At 37.0% G+C, this 23,556-nt stretch overlaps 1 protein-coding gene across 2 annotated transcripts in view; it reads right to left on the reverse strand.

Moving 5' to 3' along the window:
• BRINP3 (BMP/retinoic acid inducible neural specific 3) overlaps positions 1-23,556 on the reverse strand; it is a 252,313-nt gene that overhangs the window by 93,061 nt on the left and 135,696 nt on the right. For both annotated transcript variants that reach the window (XM_067535139.1, XM_067535140.1), the window contains one exon: positions 11,117-11,307. In XM_067535139.1, coding sequence (XP_067391240.1) covers positions 11,117-11,307 — 191 coding nt within the window. The remainder of the gene's footprint in view (positions 1-11,116; positions 11,308-23,556) is intronic.

A 23,556-nucleotide genomic window follows, 5' to 3' on the forward strand; every position in this document is an offset into this window, starting at 1 on the left:
CTATACTTGGAATATTTTATTAATGTATAGCTGAATGATGCTTCTAACTGTCTAACAGCAATAATGGAGCTTGGTGTCCGTCATTAATACATGCCAAGTACTCCACGAAGTGTAATAGGGACTTCACTAATCCCTATTGCTAAAAATTTTATGTAGAAGGTGCTCAAATTCTGTGGTGAAGGGCAACATTATAAAACCTTAAAGTGGATTTGTGCTGTACATATAATCATTATTAATATTCAGATATGAGGTTCACATTATATGTGTCACGAATTGTTTAATGTGGCCCATTATTTTGCTGTGTCTGTTTTTTGGAATTAATTTTGTTTCCAATGATAAAACATTCAATAACAATATGTGGCGATATACTCAATTACGTTACTATTCTGTGTTTATTACACCTCTCACAATTAGTTTTTTCCTTTTGGTAGGTGTTTCAAATTGCAGTGAGAAAAAGAATGAGAAAAATTTAGTTTGAAAAATTTAAAGAAACTTTTGCTACTCTAGCTACTACAAATTATTTCTAGATTTTTGACAACTGTGATAATGGCTGTGTGGGAGTTAAAGTTCCTTTTGTACATGTGTCTGGTAAAGATTTTTTTTTCAGATTCTTTACTCTGTTCTCTGAGGACTATGTAACAGGCCACACAAACTGCTTCATCTCTGTTATGATCTATCACATACTTATGATAGTAGGGATTTCTTAGAATGGACAATATTTATCTAACAATTTATGAAAATGCATATTCCAGATTCTATTCTGTGCCATTGCTTCGAAACAATTTCATGCAATGCTACCAACTCCTTAGTACACATTGCTGAAAGCATAACAAGACAATCTAGTTAATAGCAGAGTTTACTAATACACTCCTTTTACAAGTGTCATGTTACAGCTGCGGTGATGTATTCTGTCAATTAAGTTGCTGAGCATACATTCTAAGTGTGTTTATTTAAAATGCTATTCCTTTAATTTGGTTATGCACAACTCTGTCTCTAGAATATCGATGGACAGATTCTCAGTGGAATTACAATGGTTTATACCAGGTAAGGACCCGACCCCTAGCCCACCTTTTAGGTTAGTAACTTAAAAAACCTCATCTGTATCAAATCCCCTTCTCTCCAAATAGATCAAGGTTGTTTTTAATTTGCTCTACTTCAGATGCTAGAAAAAATAACTGTCAAAATAACTTTCATTCTGGTATATTCTTCTAGTTAAAAAGTGCTCCAAAATACACCAAAGACAATTGTTGGTATTTATTTGGGGACTTTTATCCAAGGATCCAAAGGTGATTTGCAAACCTTAGTGAACAGAACCTGAAACACCCTTACTTTATAGTTGAAGAAATTGGGGGACAAAAATGTCAGTGTCAACATTCTCAACCTCACATGCATAAAATTAGCCCCAAATCCATATTTATGCTAGGCTTACCAAAGCCTAAGAAAGTTAGCAAATAAATTTAATTTTAATGGGATTTGGGCACAACTTCCGTAAGCCCCTTTACAAATCCCAGTCTTTGGTCAAAATTTTCAAAAATAGGAGGTAAGCTACAAAATCCATATATAAGCATCTTTTTAAAAATGCTAAATATTCAATTAATCTCACTGAGGTGAATGAAAACTATTGAGTACACAGCACTTTGAAAAAAAAATATTACCACTTATTTAGGTGACTAAATTTAGGCTTCTATTTTGGAAATGTTGCCTGAAATTTTCAAAGGAGCCTACTGGAATTAGGCCCTTGAATCTCATTGAAATTCAATTAAAGTTGGGTACCTAAGGAGTGTGGAATTTTCAAAATTGTCTATGTGACTTAGGAGCAGCAGTCTTATCGGCTTTTCTTTTAGGAGCCTTTGAAAATTGCACCTTAACTTCCACAGGTGCCTTTGAAAACCACAGCCTTTGGTATCAAATAAAAGTGGCCTAGTTCAACAAGGACAAGTGCAAGCCCTGCACTTAAGATGGAAGAATCCCATGCACAGCTACAGACTGGGGACCAACAAGCTAGGCAGCAGTTCTGCAGAAAAGGACTTGGGGGTTACAGTGGATAAGGAGCTGGATATGAGTCAGCAGTGTGCCCTGGTTGCCAAGAAGGCTAATAGCATATTGGGCTGCATTAATAGGAGCATTGCCAGCAGATCAAGGGAAGTCATTATTCCTCTCTAGTCGGCATTGGTGAGGCTGCATTTGGAGTAGTGTGTCCAGTTTTGGGTCCCCCACTACAAAAAGGATGTGGACAAGTTGGAGAGAATCCAGCGGAGGGCAACAAAAATTATTAGAGGACTGGAGCACAAGACTTATGAGGAGAGGCTGAGGGGACTAGGCTTGTTTAGTCTGCAAAAGAGAAGAATGAGGGGAGATTTGATAGCAGCCTTTAACTACCTGAAAGGGGGTTCCAGGGAGGATGGAGCTAGACTGTTCTCAATGGTGGTAGATGACAGAACAAGGAGCAATGGTCTCAAGTTGCAGTGGGGGAGGTCTAGGTAGGACATTAGGAAAAAGTTTTTTACTAGGAGGGTGGTGAAGCACTGGAATGTGTTACCTAGGGAGGTGGTGGAATCTCCATCTTTAGAGGTTTTTAAGCTGTGGCTTGACAAAGCCCTGGCTGGGATGATTTAGCTGAGGTTAGTCCTGCTTTGAGCAGGGGATTGGACTGGATGACCTCCTGAGGTCCCTTCCAACTCTCATATTCTATTATTCTAATTTTCAGAGATGCTGAGCAATCCATACCTGCCGCTGACATCAATGGCACCAAAGTTTAAAAATGTTGGTTGGACGCTTAAGAAAAGCTATGACTAGAATCAAGAACACCTGATACCCATTTCCGTGCTTTGTTTAGCAGATAACAAAAATAGGTGTATTTGCTGATTACTGGCATCACACATACCTGATATGATCATTTCTTTGACAAGTCAATGTTTCCACATGTGACATTGAAACTTAAAGCTCCTCTTAGGCTACAGCTTTATAGTGTATGTCAAGTTTTGGCGTATTATAAACATTTTAAAACTGAGCTTGGAAGCTCTAAAAATGAGTTTGCAAATAAACCATGAAATATGAAAGTGCTAGTGGGTGTGAGAAATATTCAGTATCAAAAGAGCTGAATCCCATGAGCTTCCAAAAGTTCAGATTGTTTAAACCAAATTATGCAAAACCTCACATTTATGAGGCTGTCAATTTAGCCTGGAAATCTTACTGAGGGAATCTTCTTCATAGCATTTCAACACTTGTGCTTCTGGTCCCATCACAGAAACACCAGTATACCAAAATAAGGAATAATAAATAGAGGGAAACAAGCTAACCAAATTTTAAAATAGTTTTGTTTGATTCAATTTGTATTTTGGCCAAAAGTTTGGGTAATCTTTTTTTCACTCCGTCCTAATAAGTGTTCTTTAACCCCACAAATAGCCCACATTTACATTTCAGTGATGCAAAAAATACTTGCCACTATAAGAGGATTACTTTTCTAGATATGTTCTAAAATATCCAGATATCACCAATGTGCTTAAATTTCTAATAGCAAAATTACTGTTTTGGAGCTCTAAAAAGAAATTGCACAATGCAATTGTTATTGAAATTAAGGGCCAGATTCTCGAGGCTGGTTATAACTCCTTTGTCCCACTCAGATGGCATAAAGAAGCTATATGAACCAGCTGAAAATTCCGCTGGTTTTAAGGAGCTTCCTGCTGAAAAATCTGTGTTGCTACCAATTCTTCCCCCTTTGCCCCACCCACTACTGTGTTATGCCGATCCCTCACTGGTGTAGGGCTCACTAGGGACCCAAAGCCAGGGGCCAAACTGCTGAAATCATCTCCCTGACACCCTCTCTCCTGAGCCAAGATGAGATCTGGCAAAGATTAGACTCTGCTTCTAGGTATCACTGACCAAAATATCTTCCTCTTATGAAACAAGCAATGTTACAACGTTTTAACATCCTGACAAAAGGCCAACCAAAGTTATCAATCATATTTCATGCACCATGTTACTATTATGGTTCTTATCTGTTCAGTACGGTGGTTCTTGGACTTCAGAGTCTGACTAGTAAATCTGAATGGATTTGTGTGGTCCAACCTAACATTTTTAGGTTCTTCTGAGAGTGAAACTTAAGTGCAGTTTGTCCAATACATCAGCAGTACTGAGCTCTGGAACGTCATTGGATGAATTCACTCAGAGCTTTGTGAGAGGTAGAATTTTGACTTCTGGGGAAGATGACTCTGAGGTTCACTTGAACAACAGCTTTTGAGCTTTTAAGCTGGTAAGGAGGTATAATAAGCCTGGACATTTTAAGCACTGCTCCCTCAACCTCCCCATGCAATTGAAATTGTTTTCTAATTAGATACTAGAAGTATGATGTACCTCCTCAATGTAGCATATCAGGTTATTCTGCCAGGAGCCAATGGGTGGAGGTGTGGGAGTGATTGCCAGCATCATAGCAATGTTGTTGTGCTGATTTGTGCCCTCCTTATCTGGGTGGGCCATTGAGCAATTAGGAGGGAAATGTAGGCTGTAAGAAAGTGCGGTGTCTCTGCATGGTTCTTGATGAACAAGATCACCTTCCCGCGACAGGGTATGTTTACACTGGAGCTGGACGATGTCTGTACTTGGGCAGTCAGCCCCTCCCACTGCTCATGCCTCCATGGCTACCCTTCTATTCTTAGCATGCTACCTCAATCAGAGCTGGCACTGGCTTGTCTGGAAATTACACTCCCAGCTCCAGTATAGACATAGCCACGCAGATGCTTAGAAGAGGGCCTATAGAGCAAGAGACAGAAAGGACTCCAAAGCCAAGGATCAGAGGACTGTGCTGAATGCCAGACTAGGGAAGTTCTGTTACTCTCTTTTGCTTATAGTAGCTTTCTTTATCTCCAGTTATATGGCCAGATCTTCACCAAGTGTAAATTAATGTAGCTCCATTGAAGTCAATAGAAAAATACAGATTTACGTCAACTGGAGATCTGGCCCATAAAAGTTATTCCTTGGGGGGAAAACATTTTCTGATTCTAGCTGTATTTTGTTTCTTCAGTGTTGATCCCGCAGTTTCATAGGGAGAGCAAGACAGCCCCTATTCCATCAAGCAGTTAGGAGAGATGAGACAGTCTTGGCCTTACAGTAGCCAGAAGAGAGGAAAGGAGAGGCAACAACGCCTCTCAGAATTCAAGAAGAAGCTAACCCAGAAGCTACTGGAACTTCTCATTTTAAAAGCTTTTTCCTATGGTACACAAGTACAGTAATATCAGATCTGTAATACTTCAAACATGACAGGATGTACATTCATGTAAATGTTTATGCAAATTGGATACAGCCCTCAGGCTTCTGGCAAGTTGCCAGTGAAGCCCTTGAGGCTGCAACTGTTGATTTAGAACATTAATCAAACCACTTAAACTAAAATGAATGTATTAAAACACTATTGAAATAATGTATGTATCGGAATATTTTAAAATATTGATACAAACTCTGTAACACCCTTAAATACTTGGCTTCCAGTTGGAAAATAGTATCGAGAATGGTGTGTCTGAATGGTGTGTCTGGATGATTTTTCATATCTTTACTTGGAGAATCACATTGACAATGTGCAGTCAAGTTTTAATAACAAGGCCTCTGTCAATTCTGCACATATTGTATTTGAAATTAATTGTATCACAATTAACAAACTTGATCACATTCATCAGATATACTGGCACCAGTCCCTTCCTTGCACTGTATATTTGCATTCTTGAGAAAACACTGTTCTGCTTGAAATAACGTTATTTTACCCAGCTGATTAAAAAATAAATATTTAAAAGATAACTTCCCCAAACACTTGATGACATATGTTAGGTGTGGGATAGAATAGCTGATAAATTAGCAGCCTAATGTATCAGAAATTCAATCTTCCTCCTCCAGTCCCATAAATTACACATCAGGGATGGACAGAAAATAATTTCAAATATGATTTATCACTATAAATTTATTTTTGGAAATGTAAAAACTGATATACAAACTGATCAACTGTTAATTGTTTTGAGTGCAGTGGATATCACCTTCAGGTTGTTGTCTGACAGGTGAAGAATGCTTTTTTAACGTTTTATGTTTCCTGCAAATAAGCTGAAAGTCTTTTCCCTTAGCTACTTAGAGAACAATCACAAACAGACATTTGTTGGGATTTTTATGGAGGAATGGTCTGAGTCCTAATCTTGCATTCCTGAGTTTTAATTTTGGGTCTAGCTCTGTAACCTTGTTCAGATGATTTGATGGCTCTATCTTATTGCCCCATCTGTGAACTGTAAACACCTTAGGAAATGTGTAGGAGGGAGCACCCACTCTTGTACGGATTAGAAAGTAAGTAACGGTGAACCTACTGCCTGCAAACATGCAGAGCTGTGGAACTCCTAAAGTGTATCAGAGCTGGGCTAATTCCTGCACACCTTACAAAATCAGTAGTAGCCTTTTCTTATCCCCTCACCCCCTTAAACAGAACGGAGACAAAGGTTTATAGGAGCCGTTGTCTCAGCCCATTATTGTTGTTATAGTTGTCTAATATTCTGTAGCATTTACTAATGTGCTAGCTGCTTCACAGGACACCCATGAAACACAGGTCCTTGCCGCAAAAAACTGATAATCTAAATGAATATTAGACAGACAACTTAGTCTATAATAGTAAGGACGAGGAAGGACAATAAGTTAGATATAGAATTATATGGCTGTGTTTAGGAGTGAACAATTCCTGGTAGTTCAAATTATTTGTAGTGCTTGATTTTTAAAAGTGCAAACACTTGTTCTTGTAGTGATTCAGCAGGAATGAGATTTACAGAGTGACCTGAATAAGGTGAATGTGGAGGCTTAATAAACAGATTTTGAAAGGGCATTCTTAGCATAAGTGGAATCAGCAGCAGGTTAGAGATGTAGATCAGGCCTTTGGGATGTTAAGCCTCAATGGAAGAACAAAATATTTGAGCTTGAGGCATGGTGCATTAAGAAATCAGTGAAATGAATCAGAGTGTGGATGGCCTGGTTGAAGTGACAGGAAAAAGCAGATTTTGTGGCCGTGCTGGGCCTATATCCAATAGCATTAGCTACATGGTCTTTATTAACCGCACTTTTTATAAGTGTATGAAGATGATGTATGTCAATTCTACTTCGTATGCACAGGGAATTTTTAGAGACTCAGACACAATTTTCACCAGAACATCCAAGGATCTTTTTCCACAGTAAGATTTATTACTATGCTAAGTTGGTAGTAGAGCTATTCAAAACAAGCTTTGCCAGCAGAGCTGGTTGTGAAGTTTTTGTCAAAACAGATTTCTGTCAGAAAAGGCTATTTTGACTCCACTGAATTTTTTTTTTTTTTTTTTTTGGAAAATTTTATCAGTTTTGATGAACATTTGTTTGGGGGGAAAAATTTTAAAAAATGTCCTGGAACAGAGTTTTTGTTTTTCAGTTCAAAATGATTTCATTTCAAAATTTACTTTATTTTATATTTTTTAAAAAAGGGTCCGGTGTCAAAATCAAAACTAAACCTTTCAAATTGGAAATTAAGTGTTTTGATTGAGCCACAATGATTTTAATTATTTCTGCAGCTCTGGCTATGATATCTCTGATGCTAGGTACTATAGGCATTATATGACCTGTAAGAAATAACATATGTTCCTGTGACTCCTGAAAAATTTGAAGTTAGAAAACTCCAGATGTTATCCTCTGTGGCAAGAAAAGTTCTTGTATCTCAGTTCTAATCAATGTTAGTCTCTAACATTAAAATAATATTTAATTTCTAAATTAAGTGTCCATAAGCTTCAGAAATTTTGATTAAAGGTTGAAAGACTGAATTTAAAGTCATTGTGTTGCCAACTCTTTTCATTTTACCATGAATATTTGAAATTTTTCTTTTAGTACGAGCACCTGGAAACATTTGTTTATGTAAGAATCCGAGGGCTTGAAAAAATGAAACATAAATGTTCAAAACCAGAAGGCAAAAAACAAACAAACATGCATAATGTATTTTTTTAAAATCTCATGGTTTTTAAGCTCACCTTATGATTTCTAGAATCTGGCTCATAAGTATTTCCAACTATACTCATTTAAAAAAAAAAAAAAAGGCTTCTACAGTGCTTTAATATTGTTGAGGTTTTGGAACAATAGATGATTTTTCTTGCCGTAGGTTTCAGTAAAAGTGCATGAATTACAATGTTTAACTGACACCTAGAATTCTGATTTTCATCTAGTGCCTTAACATTATTTTAATGTACATTTTTCCTGCACTTATTTTTATCGTTTATATACAGTAGAGTCTTAGAGTTATGAACACCAGTGTTACAAAGTGACCAGTCAACCACACACCTCATTTGGAACCAGAAGTACACAATCAGCAGCAGCTGAGACACACACACAGAAGAAAGCAAATACAGTACCAGTACTATGTTAAAAGTAAGCTACTTAAAAAAAAAAAAAAAAAAAAAAAAGGGGGGGGGGTGGGGGGACAGCATTTTTCTTCTGCATAGTAAAGTTTCAAATCTGTATTAAGTCAATGTTCAACTATAAACTTTTGAAAGAACAACCATAACATTTTGTTCAGAGTTATGAACATTTCAGAGTTACGAACAACCTCCGTTCCCGAGGTGTTTGTAACTCTGAGGTTATACTATACATTGGTTTAAAGAAATAAGAAAAAATAGCACATATAATACTCATTTTAACATCTGATGTACATTTAGCAAACAGAATGAAACTGAAAACTGGGAAACTATGGCTGAGATTTTCAAAACCATCTCTGAGATTTGGATGCTTAATTTCCATTACATTTAATCTGAATTGTAAATTTCTAAGTCTTGAAAGTTTCCAACTGTTCAGTAATCCATTTTATTTATTTATTTTTAGTTATTTGGTCCACTTCCAACATGTCACATAAAACAAGGATTTTAAACACTTTAAAAAAATTTGGGGTGAGAATTTCACCCCTGCTCTGGCACTTTAATATTAAATACATGTGCCAGTATGTCATCAGGGAGCTCTACATGCTCTGTATTTGCTGGGGAGGATTTCCCTGGCATAAGCCCTGTGTTTAAGACAGTTATAAGTCTGCTTTCAGAGGACACCCTTACAGTCACTGGACTAGGTAAAGGAGATTCTGAGCAACGTTATGGCCCATAACACAGACTGGGGAAAATGCTATAACTTAGAAAAGTTTAAATTATCTAGCTTCTGGAAGAGCTAAGGATTGGGAGTGCTCAAAGGTGTATTAAACCCATAAAACCCCCAGCCCTTTTCTGGACTCTGAGTTCTGTAGAGTCTCACCCGTGCTATTTTACACCCTAATCCTGGATGATCTGCTGTAGGTGCAGGGCTCTCCCTGAGAGATAGGTTTTGTAGGATTTGAGCCCTATTCTAATTGTAACATCAATCCAATTTGTATAAATAAAATATTTGAGATCTAAGATCACGTGGGTGAAAACAGTCAACTCTATTTGATACTTCTCTACTTTAAAAGAACTTAATGCAGTATTTTGAATATTTGTGAAAGAAAACAAACCTATTTCTTTCCTGTCAATGCTCTTACATTCCAAATTTCAGTTAGCATTAAGGTTTTCTATTGAATAAAATGCTCTGAAAATGTAAATCTGTTATTGAAAAGCTAACAGACCTTCAATCATTGTGATACTAATACACAGAGTTTCATACACTGGTGTAGTCACATTTGACGTGTACCATTTTCTAGAATCCTGCTGCAGCTATTTACTTAAATTGGATATAGGTGATCTTGAATAACTTCTTTGTACTTTACAGATGTGTTGATGGACTACAGTTTGCATTTATATGCATCTCATGAACAGGGAAGTGGAGAAACTAGGCGATTTTGTGCTGATTGCTAAAACATTGATACATAGTTAACACTCATTACCCAAGTCATTAGCAAGCGGCTGTATAAAAAAAAATTGAATTTCACAAGCAGATTCAATGCTGTATCTTGTTATGGAGTGTGCTATCTGAGTAACTAGTTTATATGACATCATAAATGCTCTTCAAAATCAAAATAAAATCAGGAACAAAGAGATTGCTTTCAGACACTGTTTTATGCCTGTGTTTGCCAGTGTTTAAAATTCTGCTGATTTCTACTGTGGGTCTTTTTCAATATAAAGGAAAGGCCTCCTTTCTGAATGTAAGAGAGAAGTCTATTTTGAAATTTACTTCAAATCTGCATATTATATAAGACTGTTTGAAGGAAAAAAATAATAAGACAAGTAATAAGACAGTTTGTACTCTGACAGTGTAAATAATCAAGTAATATAGTTGGAAACCAGAAATTGGTAAATAAGGGCCCGATTCAAAGCCCACTCAAGTCAAAGGAAAGATTCCTGTTGACTTCAATAATTCTGGAGTAAAAACTTTATAATGATGTCACTTTCTATTTAAAAGTACAATTCAGTTTGCTTCTCTGTCCGATACGAAATCCTGTCCTGAGAGTCTATTTCTGTTAAGTAATCTCAGGCTAACCATTTCCATTAAGGATATGTATTATTTCTATACTTCTTTTAAAAGCACAGCTGGATAGCTGTACAAATGCATAGTTATTGCTTCATACAATACATACACTGATACCTACACTGCTCATGGATGCTCCATCACTGGGGAAATGCTAAGGTAGTTGAGTAAGTAGGCTTTGCAGCGCTTTGTGCTGGCACACTAATGCAAAGCCAGTGTCATGGAATACAGGATGTGGCCTACAATATTTTAGACCAATTCAGCTGGGTCTAAAGTTCTGCGGAATGGGAACATAAAGGGATATGTTTTTCAAAAATGTGTGTCTAAATAAATAAATAAATCACTTGGAAGTTGCAACTTGTGAAAGTATTTTTACACACAACTGCATAGTCAGCATGTGCAAGTTACTTAGGCACATGTTTTTAAAAAGTTAGTCTGAAAGCCTAACCACTTGGAGTAACATTAACTACCTGTGTATATACCTCACATCAAACTAATAGTATTTAATGTTTAATTACCATGTTCTGCACTTTAAATTAACTAAGATTCATTTTCTAACAAGTCTGTTTTATCAATCAAATCCCAAGCAAGGCATGTCTAGTAAGGGGAGAATCTACTCAATTCTGCAAAAATGTTTGCAGCTTGACTCCAGGGCGACTTCTCGTACCTTTATGGCAGTGGAGGCAATTTGAATATGATGAAGTCTACGGAGGGTACTATCCCTGTCAATGAAATAAGAGGCTGCCAGTTGGTGCAGAGTCTCCAGAGTCACAGAAGAACTGTTGGTGGTGGGATCACTTCCTTCTGAGCGCTTACTCAGCTTCCGCTTGTCCACAAAAATTGTGAGTGACTCCTCTCCTGTATAAACAATATATTTAAAAAAGTAAGTTACATCTTCCATGTCTCTTATTTTGCCAGAAATATGTTTTAAGGCCAATGATGTTAAAAGTTAGTGTGTAAAGTTAGGCTCCTAAAAAGGAGACCTTGAAAAGCATAAATTGCAGCTAAGCACCAAACTACCATGGAAGATAAGGCTCTAACTACTATTTGTGCACCTGAAAACACTCAGAGGAGGCCTAATAATGTAATGGCATTCTTTGGCATGTCTTAGAAACCTGTTAAAAATCAATAGGAAAAGACAATTTTCATATTTCTGGTTTCTTAATTGACTGCATAATATGAATGATAAAAACAAAATAGGCCCAATTCTTTCCTGGGGTAACGCCAATGTTTCCATTGAAATTACAACAGGAATAATTTTCCTTCAAGGTATCTTATTTGCTTAACCTCATGATATATTTTTCTGCAGATTTAGTTTGCATGACAGCTAGATTTAGAGGCTCTCGCCAAACCTTTATTTTTATTATATTACTTGCTTATACAAAAGAAAAATACCATACTTTATACCTGACTTGATTATGATATGTTTGGTTGGTTTTTACTATGTCTCTTTATACATTTCTGGTCTGGCCCCAAAGCTGGACACCCTATTATACAGATGGACTGAAGTGTTTGCTTTTAAACACTGTTGTATTGAAACCATTTGTAGTATCAGGTTATTACATTTTTTCAAGGGTCAGGGATGAACAATTCTCTCTCCTGATTTTGCACCACTGCAGCAACACAAAAGGTAAGCCTACATTGTTGGCTCTGCAGCAAATCGATGCAGCGGAAACAATTGAACGGGTCATGGAGACCCGCTCGATCGATCCCAGATGGGCTCTCGAGCCGACACTGGTAATCCATCTCCCCAAAAGTAGTAAGGCTGCGTCAACAGGAGGGTGTCTCCCATCAACATAGCGCCGTGAAGACACCGTGCTACATGAACATAGGTACGTCAACAGGAGATACGCAAGCTACATTACGTAGCTTGCGTATCTCCCATTGACTGCTTGGTGGCAGTGTAGACCAGGTCAAAGCTGCCCTAAACCCAGTTTAATCAACCAATTAAGTTAATTTTATAGCTGCTTTCCATCACCATATCTGAGTAGTGCAAAGCAGCTGGAAAAGTAATCTTGCCCCAGGACTCTTTTACATAACATTTTATAACTGGAAAAAAGACTTCCAAAAGTGCAGCTATGTTTACAAATGCAAAGAAAAGATCCAAAAGACTGCTACATAAGAGGTTCACCTGTTATCCTATTTCTTCCAGTTCCTTTTCTTATAGACAAATCCTACAAAATTTAGAAAATGTATGTCCCTGCTGTAGATTTCTGTAGAATTGTTAAAAACAAAACAACTTCCCCCTAATTATCATTCTCTATTAAACTTTGAAAATAATTTCTGTAGAGCCTTTTTGGTATGACTACTGTTAAATTGTATGGGAAATTTCCATAAGGTTTCTGTTTGCTTCTCCTGGAGTACTTTTTTTTTTTTAACTTGATCATTTAGGATGAATATCTTTGTTCCATTGACTTCCATCGGACCATAATTTCATGTTTATCTTCATGATGGGTTTAAATAAAATTATAAAATGTCAATGCAGAAAATAAAACTTAAAAATATGAGCCTGGTGATGTAGTAGTAACACTTCCTACTGTGCCACATAAGCCCAAATTCACCAAAAACTCACCTTTCAAGTTTTTGATTGCTAACTTGGATTTTCAGCATTTTATCTGCCCATGAATTGAACGGTCAATAGCAGTTCACCTTAACTTTAGATGCCAAATACCTACACAGACTGTTGTTTCCTTATTCCTGAGAGGGAATCTATCCCATAATAGTCAGAATTGATGCTTGTACTAGTTTTATTGCATACCCATCTGTTGCAATGGCATTATGCCCACTCACAACATGTGCAACAAATATAGCTGTAGAAGGATAACGTGTGGGATGCAAAAATTGACATCCACTCTAAAAGAATATACTGTTGGTGACAAGAAATTCCAAATTAAGAATATATGTTTCAGTGCAAGAGATCACATCTGTTGACACTTGTAAGGATTATACAATCAGCAAATACCTTTGACTGCAAATTTCATTTCCTATTCTTCATTTGGAGAAGGAAAAGCATGTTCATGTTAATCTAAGACAGACAGTGGCGTTCATAATGCTTTTTGAAGGCCACCCTCCAAGAAATTCATATGCAATGCTTAATCTTACAGTTCCAACTCTGCCAAAACTACCATAAATGAAGGGGAATTTTGTCTGAGTTAAGACCTACAGGATTTGACCCAAAATACTGGTTTTACCATGGAGCAGACAACTGTCACCTCAGAGTCTTACTGATAGTTTTTTTCTGAAGTGGATTCAATAGGCAGAATCTGCCAGAATTCAACCCATTGTATTTATGCTCTTCCTCCTACCATCACCTACAAAATGGATTTTTATACATAGCTTGAGCTGCAAGGAAATGTGAATTCTCTTAGCCTCCATAGATAGTAGGACTGTTCCTCTCTAGTTCCCTAGTCTCTCTTTGATCAGAAGTGGATATAGAATTATTTTTTAGTTAACTGTTGGTACAAACTGTTGTACATGAGTAGCGAGTGCTTGTGGGGAGGGTCAACAAAGCCTTGTGGGTCTACACAGGATGTAAAAGAGATGAGAATTTGGCCCCAAATTGTTTTTTAACAGAATTTGGCTCCAGACCATTGTCAAGGTTCAAATATGGCTGCAAAATAATTTTTATAAATCATGCCACATAATGATAACTATTAAATCCCTTCACAAGATGTGCAGTGACAGACTGAGTTGAGGTCTAAGTCTCAACCTCTTACTTTTGTAATTACTCCAAGGATTTTCTGAGCCTTTCGTCATCCACATGACTACTTCTTCATGACATTTGAAAGGGACAGCAGCTACACAGCAACTTGCTTGAGTAACTGTCAATGAGTATTGGAGAGTCTAGTATAATGAGTTGCAAAAAAAAGTACAAAAAAATCCCTGAATAAACCAGGGAAATTCCCCATAGATGTTTCATTTTTTCTGCAGTTTTCTGTTAGCTTTACTGAAATGTTTTTCTTTTAAAGTGACTATCACAATGAGCTTGATCATCATTCAGTTGAAATCTATTGCAAGATAAATGACAACATCCCTTCAAACTTGAGGAAAATGTTTTGCAAAATTGAAGACAATTTCCTTGATTTTCTGCAAAATTTGCAATTATTTATCTTTTCAATGTCCACTTTTAAGACCTCCTATCTGCTCTATGATCATTATAACTAGGTCTGGTCAAAAAATTTCCATCAAAACGGTCTTTCAATGAAAAATTGGATTTATGATGGAATGAAATTTTTCTAGGACTGTCAAGTGATTAATCATGCTATTCAGAAATAATAGAATACCATTTATTTAAATATTTTTGGATGTTTTCTACATTTTCAAAAATATTGATATCAATTGCAACACAATACAAAGTGTACAGTGCTCACTTTATATTTTTTATTACAAATATTTGCACTGTAGAAAATAAATAGTATTTCAATTCACCTCGTACAATTACTGTAATGCAATCTCTTTATCATGGAAGTTGAACTTACAAATATAGAATTATGTGAAAAAAAAAACTGCACTAAAAATAAAACAATGTAATACTTTAAAGCCTACAAGTCCACTCAGTCTTACTTCTGGGTTCAGTCAATCGCTAAGACAAACATGTTTGTTTATGTTTATGGGAGATAATGCTCCTTTTTCTTATTTACAATGTCACCTGAAAAATAGTTATGTGCCAGATATGCTAAACATTTGTATGCCCTTTCATGCTTATGTCCCGTAAATGTAAACAAACTTATTTGTCTTAGCAATCGGCTGAACAAGAAGTAGGATTGATTGGATTTATAGGCTCTAAAGAGTTACATTGTTTTGTTTTTGAGTGCAGTTATTTAACAAAAAAATCTACATTTGTTAAATTGCACTTTCATGATTGAGATTGCACCACAGTACTTGTATGAGGAGAAATTGAAAAACAAAAGAAACAGTATTACTTTTTTACAATGCAAATATTTGTAATAAAAATAATAAAGTGAGCACTGCGCACTTTGTATTTTGTGTTGCAATTGAAATCAATATATTTGAAAATGTAGAAAAACATTAAAAATATTTATAATAAATTTAAATTGGTATTCTATTATTGTTTAACAGTGAAATTAAAACTGCAATTAATCATGATTCGTTTTTTTAATCGAGTTAACTCAAAACAAATTAATCACTTGAGTTAACTGCGATTGACAGCCATAATTTTTTCATGAAAGTCTGCTTTCCACAGAAAATGTTAGGGGTTTTTCCATGGTTATGTTTCAGCAAAAATGTGAAAATTTCCATGGATAATCATGACCAAAACGGGTTTGTTTGTTTTTTTCAAAAAATGTCTGCAGGAAAAATATACTTGGACCTGCTTTAGTTCATACCGTACTATTATCACAGTCTGGTTTAAGCCCATTCTTCCCTTGTGTGAGGGATGAGATGAGGGTTATCATGGCAAGCAAAACACTGTGCTTATTCCTACCTCTCTAAGCGCCATGTTTAGCTTTCTGAGAAGTGCACTCTGGTTCAGATGTGTTGTAACTAGCTAGAAAAGAGCCGAATATTTTCCCTGAATCAAATCAAACAAAACTATATCTAGAATAATATCAATTCAGGGACATGCTGCCTGACAAGAAGCATGACAAGAAGCTCTACCAACATTTTCTCCCTTAGGTCATGATAAACCAGATATAATTGTACATATTAAAATGTACTTATTAAGACTGGCTGACCCTTTCAAAGAAGGCTTAAGGAATTTACCAGGTTGGGTTGCCATCCTGATAAGCACTGTACAGGCACAGAGTAAATGACAATGTCTGCCTCAAAGATCTACTGTCATTTTAGGCCACTTCCCTGTGTTAAAGTGATGTAAAGGGTCATTGGTGTAAGTGAGAGTCTGGCCCTTTGTTTTTGAAAATACCTGACACAAGGTATGGTCCATCTAAAGGTAAAATAACTCCTCTTTAGAAGTATTCTTATGAATGCATCTCTGGCAAGGTTGATTAGGCAGTAGCCGGAGATGGGGTGAACTACATAAAAAACACAGAACTGCTCACACCTTTGTTATGGTTGGCTCCAGAATTGGAAGAAGGGGGCTCCCATTCACCGCACCTCTCTGCAGAGTTTGTAAGATAGTCTCAGTGAATCGTATCTAATTTATGAGATAGTATACATACACACACACAAAAGGCTGAATAGAATTCTCTGTCATATTTGAAACATGGATGAATCCTTCTTACCCGCTGTAGTCTTCAACCATGAAATAGGCTAAGAAGCATCTAAGCATTAGCTAAAAAATAGATATGATTTAGAAAACTATTCAAGGTTATGAATCTTAAGAACTGAAAAGGATTAATGACAGTGAATAATCATGTTTTTTTGGTATTCAGCATCAGATCCACACAGCTGTGCCTCCTACAATCTCTAAAAGCAATATTTTCTCTCCGGTTTACAAAATTCAGGAGGCAGATTGCGTTAGTTTCCTAGGGTAAAAAAAGAAGTAACATAAAAATACATTTTGGTCCTGCTCACAAAATAACCCCATATAATCCAATAATTGGTTCAAGAGATTAGCAGACCCACTATGCTGATGCTTTATTACCGTGTAGCTGCTGTCACTAACAGATATTCGTCAGTGGGTAGTGACTGACATTCACACTATAGATTGACCTTCGCACAATATATTCTGATGTCCCCTCAAGCCCTGGCATTTGCAAGGCTATTATTTAGTCTATATATTTAATTAGTTCTAGTTTTATAAAAACATGTTTTCCAGGGTTTGAAATTTAAATTTCTCAGCTGAAACAAATCTTCTACATGCTGGCTCTCAAAAAATGCCTGCAAAACAAGAGTGGGTGTTTGAAAATTAACATAGAGATATAACCAATTTGTGGCCATTTAAGTGGGAAAAGACTGTACAATAGTTTATAAATTGCATTACAAATAAAGAATTAAAGCTGTGTAGGTCTTAAGAATATCTTCAGGAGTTATTTAAATAAGAAATGCAAATAGTCAACATTAGTATAAGTAGAATTAGAATAATACTGTTACTGCTGTAACTAACTATAAATGTCTGGCTGGAGAAAATGTATTTTTATAATGTGCAATAATAAATATTCATATGATTAAAATACTTAGTCTTGTAGCTCAAAAATACATCCAAGTTACTTGAGGCAGATAATAAATAGGTCTATCTTCTTATACCCTCTTCCTGATGGTAATAAAAGAATCATAAAGCTTAGTGTTCCAAATTATAGTTAAAGACTGAAATATTATAGGTAAGAATTATGTCATACTGTCAATAAGCAGGAAGAACAGCAATTAAATTTGCAAGACAAAATTTATTTTATATTTATACTTGTGTCTTCAATAATTAATCCATTTGGAGCTCTGTATGTATGTCCCTATTGTATATAGTGCACAGGCTGCTGGTCTGTGATTTTTTTAAAAAGCTTCTCATTAAAGAGAAATCACAGGACAACTGTAACTGTATATTGTATGAAGCATGAAAATTAACAAGTTAGGCCCTTGACTTATGTTTAGTAGCATCATTAACATTAATGGAAGTTCCATCTGTGTATGGAGAGAAGGATATGCCATTAGAATTTTATCACATGATTCTCCCCAACACTAACATATGCAATGGGAATGCCCAGGTCCAAAAAGTAGGTAAAACTAAGCCTAGACGACATGTGCCAACATTTCTGTGTTCATGGTGATTAACAGTATTTTACTCCAAACGTATAAAATTTAAGTGTGTAACATAATTTGACAATAGGAATGGAGTAGCACTGACAATACATGTTTAGCAGGAATTGAAACTTTCCATTGTTGAATTGTACAGCCACAGTGTTAAATATGGCAAAGTGACATATGTCCACACAGCAAGTGAGTCTAATGAAAAGCTCATAGGTTCCTATCCCATATCACATATACCACACAGATCATTTAGGACCAGATACCGTCTCCCTTACTTATAAATTAGTATTACTCTTCCTTTTAGAATGTTTAATTGAAATCAGAGCAAGATCGTTAGTATAAATTGTCATGGCTCCATTGAAGTCAATGGACACCAGGGCTAAGGATTTTTTTCTATTGTTTGTATATAGATAACATACTGCTTAATATTAACATGAGGTAAACTCTGTCCCTTATTATTCAGTTTTTATCATAGTAAGAGTGTAAATGGCAAATATACATATGGAAATATACTCAATGGGGAGGAAAATGGCAGGAAATTTGGATTAAACTGATCTATTAAGGTCCATCATGATTGTGTGCTATAAAGATGAAATTTCTCTTTCTCATTTCGTTCTTGAGGTCTGAAGCATCAGTAAGATGATTTCTGCCAGAGGGATGTGGACATCGTGCTTCTCAGTTAATGTCTGATTAGGAGCAACAATGACAAGTTCCTCTCTCTAGCAAACAAACAAATCTCAAGCTGCTTGAGTGATTTGGCCTATTATGTACTTTTGGCTTGCCCCATTTTCATACCAAAACCCTGGCTCCATGAGAACATCCTGCAAGTTAATTTATTTAATGCTGCTTTCATACTAGTTGAAGAAAAAATGATATTCTACACCTTTACTATCCTCCTCTCCCATTGTACTAGGATAAGATCTCCCTAAGACCAGAAATGGAGGCCTTTCACTTGTAAATAAATACTTCTTTTTTCATCCCTACATCTTCAGACCTGTAAATTTGCTGTGTTACCTATGTAACACATTTCCAAGGATCCTCTGCTAAAACTTACATGCCTACAGTGGTCACCATTGTATTGGGGCACCTGAGGTATCACAGTCATTCCCAATTCCATGTTGAAGGAAATAGGACCACATGGACATATAGTATTTCAGATACAGCTATGTCATAATTGGATTGGGGGTAGACCTACCGTGCAGTTATATACAGTAATATGGAAATCTGAATTTTTCTTTCATTGTCTTTTGCCAAAAAAAACCCCCAAATATCGAGAGGGGGAAAAATCGTGACATTTTTGTATTGTGTGCTGCTCATTGCGTGGGCCTTCCAGAACTTCTAGGCCAAAGCCTACATGCAATTTAAAAATAAATATCATTTTAGACTCTTCTTGCAGACTGCCACACTGAAGGGACTGAGAGGGCAATTCACCCATTGCCACTTTGCTCATTCTGGGCTGCACTGTAAGTTTACAATCCAGCCTGAATGAGGAGGAGCTGCATTGCCCCAGGATCTGGGTAGCAACCAGATTCCATAGCACAGGCTCACACAGTGCTGTGGGGAAAGAGGCACTTAGCTCCATCCATTCACCTGTCTGAGGTTCCCTCACAAATTCTGACCGTGCAGATAGTACATACAGGGACATAAAGCGGCTCCTTGCTCTTCAGGATGGACAGACAGCAGAACTCACGCCTGATCTTTTCTATGTCACTGATGCCTGGTGGACTAGTGCAATATACCACAACATCCTTCTAGCCAACAGGCCATGTTGCTTTCCATTATGAGATCTTTGACTTTTCTTAGCCACTAGCAGCCACAATTTCTAAAAGAAATAAGAGCAACGAGAAATGCTGCATTCCATGTTATCTCATAACATGAAATATTACATAACTTCACAGAGTTCTCATTTTAGAATGCCCTTGAGGAGTATATTTCTATGTTTGTGAATAAAGACTTGGGAACATTTCACAGACAGCCATGTGCAAGAGTTCCCTTTATGGTCAAAAAGGGCTTATTCATGCAATCCAAGTAGTCGCAGAGGCACACAAATCTTAGCACAAGGTCATTAATTTGCCAAGTTTTCTTTTATACCCATAAATACAAATGTTCAGGAGCACTACTAAATACAAGAAATGTGCATATTTGGCTTGGACTTTTCTTGTCTGAGAGTATGAAAGCAATAACCCTTTCAGAGGCATAACTAAATGAAAGGTGAGAGTGGTATTATGTGAGGGGACTACTATCTCTATATGTTAATGAAGCACGGAAGTGCATGTTTTAGGATTTCCCCATATACTCCAACCCCAAAAAGAATGCTAAGCAGGGGAATGTGTATATGATATTAAGTGTCACTTGACAACTATCTTATAAATTACTAGTTTCCTGAATTTAGTTTCGATGGCCTGATTTTCAAATGTGCTGCTCTAGAGCCAATCGGAGATGTAGATACTCATCACCACTGAAAAAATTAGGCTGATTGTCTTATCCAAAGTCCATGAAAGTCAAGGGAAAGTTTCCCATGATCCTCATTGGCCTTTAGATTGTGTTTGTATATTAGGCTGGGATTTTCACGCTCCTTTGAAACTCTCAGCCTCAACTTTTCTTCTTGTTTAAGATGGTCAATACTTCTAATGGAGCAAGCCCTATCATCTTTACTCTGTATTACCAGAATTCTGGTACATGACCTGATGGTGAACAATCATTACAAACAATTGTCTTTTTCCCAACCTGCAAAGTTTCCAGATATGTAATTCCAGCAGAAGGAAATAGAAGTCCCACAGAAAGAGGCTTTGCAGTATGGACTTTAGTGCTGTATAACATGTTTTGAATCATTATAAAAATATTGAGGGGCCTCCTGACCTCATTTACATCAATTGATGTTTTACCATTGTATTCAACACAGTTATGATGTCATCCCTACTGTCTAAGTACTGTCCCTGTCATGAAGAGCTCACACTTTTATTTACTTTATTTACAGAATTAACAGAAATTCTGGAAGTTTTGTATCAAATGAAGTGTCAATAACAGATTTGCATAGATTTCAATTATTTGTATTAATTATTTGCCACAGAAGTGCTATTTTCCTAAAAGTAATTATATAATTTAATATTTTGTTTTAAATTGTTAAGGTAGCACAGAAATTCAACCTACTTCTGGAATGATCTTTTCCAAAAAACGAGTTACATTTCAGTTGTTATGGAACTCTATCAACCAAAGGGGAATAGGGTTACTGTCATTTTAATAAAATATAGTTGGAATTCAGTTATGAAATGTATTAAAGAAAACCATTCCTCAGGTGAATAAGGGTTTTTGACAAGATTGACCTGTAAAAAGAGTACTCAATCACTGGAATTATCTTGAATATAACCACCCACCAAGGAATAAAATTGCATCTCTAAAATGTCGTTTCATTTTGTGATGTCTGGATGGGTAATCCTCTGCACTAATTATCTTTTGTGAAGAAAAATTTATACTCTGCATTTAACATTAGGCCTCTGTGATGTAGTTTATGAGCTCCACATGGGGCAACCAGGTGTTAATGAGCAACTTTGGGCCCAGAAGGCTCCACCCAACCACACCTGCTGGGCATACTCACAGTGGAGGCAGAGCTTAAAAGGGAGCCACCACCCCACTTTTCCTTCCTGTCGTGGTGGAGAAAGCAAGGGGATAGTCCTATGCTGTTAGGTCCTGCACAGAGACTGTAGGTGCTTTTCACCACTTGGACCAGACCTGGCTGCTGAGTTACCAAATGCCCTTGTGGAGACAAGGAATGGTGGGCTGCAGCTGAAGGAGAAGAGCCAGCAGGCCACTGACAGTGAGAACCCTACTCTATGAGTCCCTAAGCCAACCTTTTTGTAACTTTGGAGGGGTAGAAACCATGGTAGGAGGTAACTCAGGGAGCAGGATTAGTGGTGTCTTCCCTGCAGGCTGCATATCCAACCTGCTAGTCACAAGGCCCTGGGTTAGAACCTAGTGGAGCAGGGAGGGCTGGATTCCCCTACTGGCAGCCCCACAGATTGACTCTCACCAGTGGACAATGTAGGCACAGACTTGGACACAAATCCCCAATAGCATCTATACTGTATTGCTTCAATCCATAGTGAAACTGGATCCTAGTTACACACTGGGACATGAGTTTCCAAAGCACTATGTAGAGATTTAGATTCACAGCTTCCATTGTTAATGGGTGTCATGTAATTAAACCTATCTGCCCTGTTTTGAAAATTTCAGTTTAACAGGTTAACTATGGCCTAATTCTCAGGAAGATGGGGTGATAGTATGTAGAATCCATAGCTGTCAAAATAGCTTAAATATGTTTTCTAGCTGGGGATCCATTTGTTGATGGACTGCCTTGTGTTGATGCTGCATCTTTCAGCTACTGTATTTGTATGAATTGTAGTAGGGAACTCTGACAGTCACAGCAAAATGTCATTCTGCTTACTGATTTAATACTGTGGAGCAGCCTTCCTAACATAGCAGGATGGTAAAGATCAGAGAACTCGGGTAGAACCCCCAAAGACTTAGCCAGGGTGGCCGTGGAGGCTCTGTTCTCTCCCACCAACCCAACTACCTGCCGTGAATGAATCAGGCCTGGTCCCCATGAAACAGATTTTGGGGCAACATGATGGCTAGTGCTCCCCCCTTGGAAATCAAAAGCTTTTTCTTTGCAAGGAGCTGTCCCAGAATACAACCCTAGAAATCCAAGTGTGGCAAGAGGTCATCAAGTCCAGTGTTCTGAGGTGAGGCAGGACCAAGTAAACCTAGACCATCGTTGGCAGGTGTTTGTCCAATGTGTGCTTAAAAATCTCCAAAGATGGAGATTCCACAGCATCCGTTGCAAGCCTACTCCAGTGCTTTTCTTCCTTTATAGTTAGAAAGTGTTTTCTAATAACTCAGCAAAATCTACCTTGCTGTAGATTAAGCCCATTATTTCTTGTCCTACCATCAGCGAACATGCAGAACAATTGAGCACAGTTCTCTTTATAATAGCCCTCAATGTATTTGAAGTCTATCAGGTCCTCGCTCAGTCTCCTTCTTACAGGACTAAATGTGCTCAGTTGTTTTTAATCTTTCCTCATACGTCAGGTTTTTCTAAACCGTTTATCATTTTGCTTGTTATTCTCCTTTGGACTCTCTGCAATCTGTCCACACCTTTCCTAAAGTGTTATACAGAACTGGACACACCACTCCATCTGAGACTTCACCAATGCCATGTAGAGCAGGATAATTTCCGCCTATGTCTTGTATACAATACTGCTGTTAATACACCCCAAAATTATAATAGCCTTTTTTGCAACTGCATCACATTGACTCATTCAGTTTGTGATCCACTATAACCCTCAGGTCTTTTCCAGAAGTACTACCACCTAATCATTTTATTCCCCACTTTTATAGTTGTATGTGTCATTTTTCCTTCCTAATTGAGGTACTTTGCAATTGTCTTTATTG

This window comes from Emydura macquarii, unplaced genomic scaffold, assembly GCF_026122565.2.
Source record: "Emydura macquarii macquarii isolate MOO-44397 ecotype Brisbane River unplaced genomic scaffold, CSIRO-AGI_Emac_v2 contig_3477, whole genome shotgun sequence".
NCBI lineage: Eukaryota > Metazoa > Chordata > Testudines > Chelidae > Emydura > Emydura macquarii.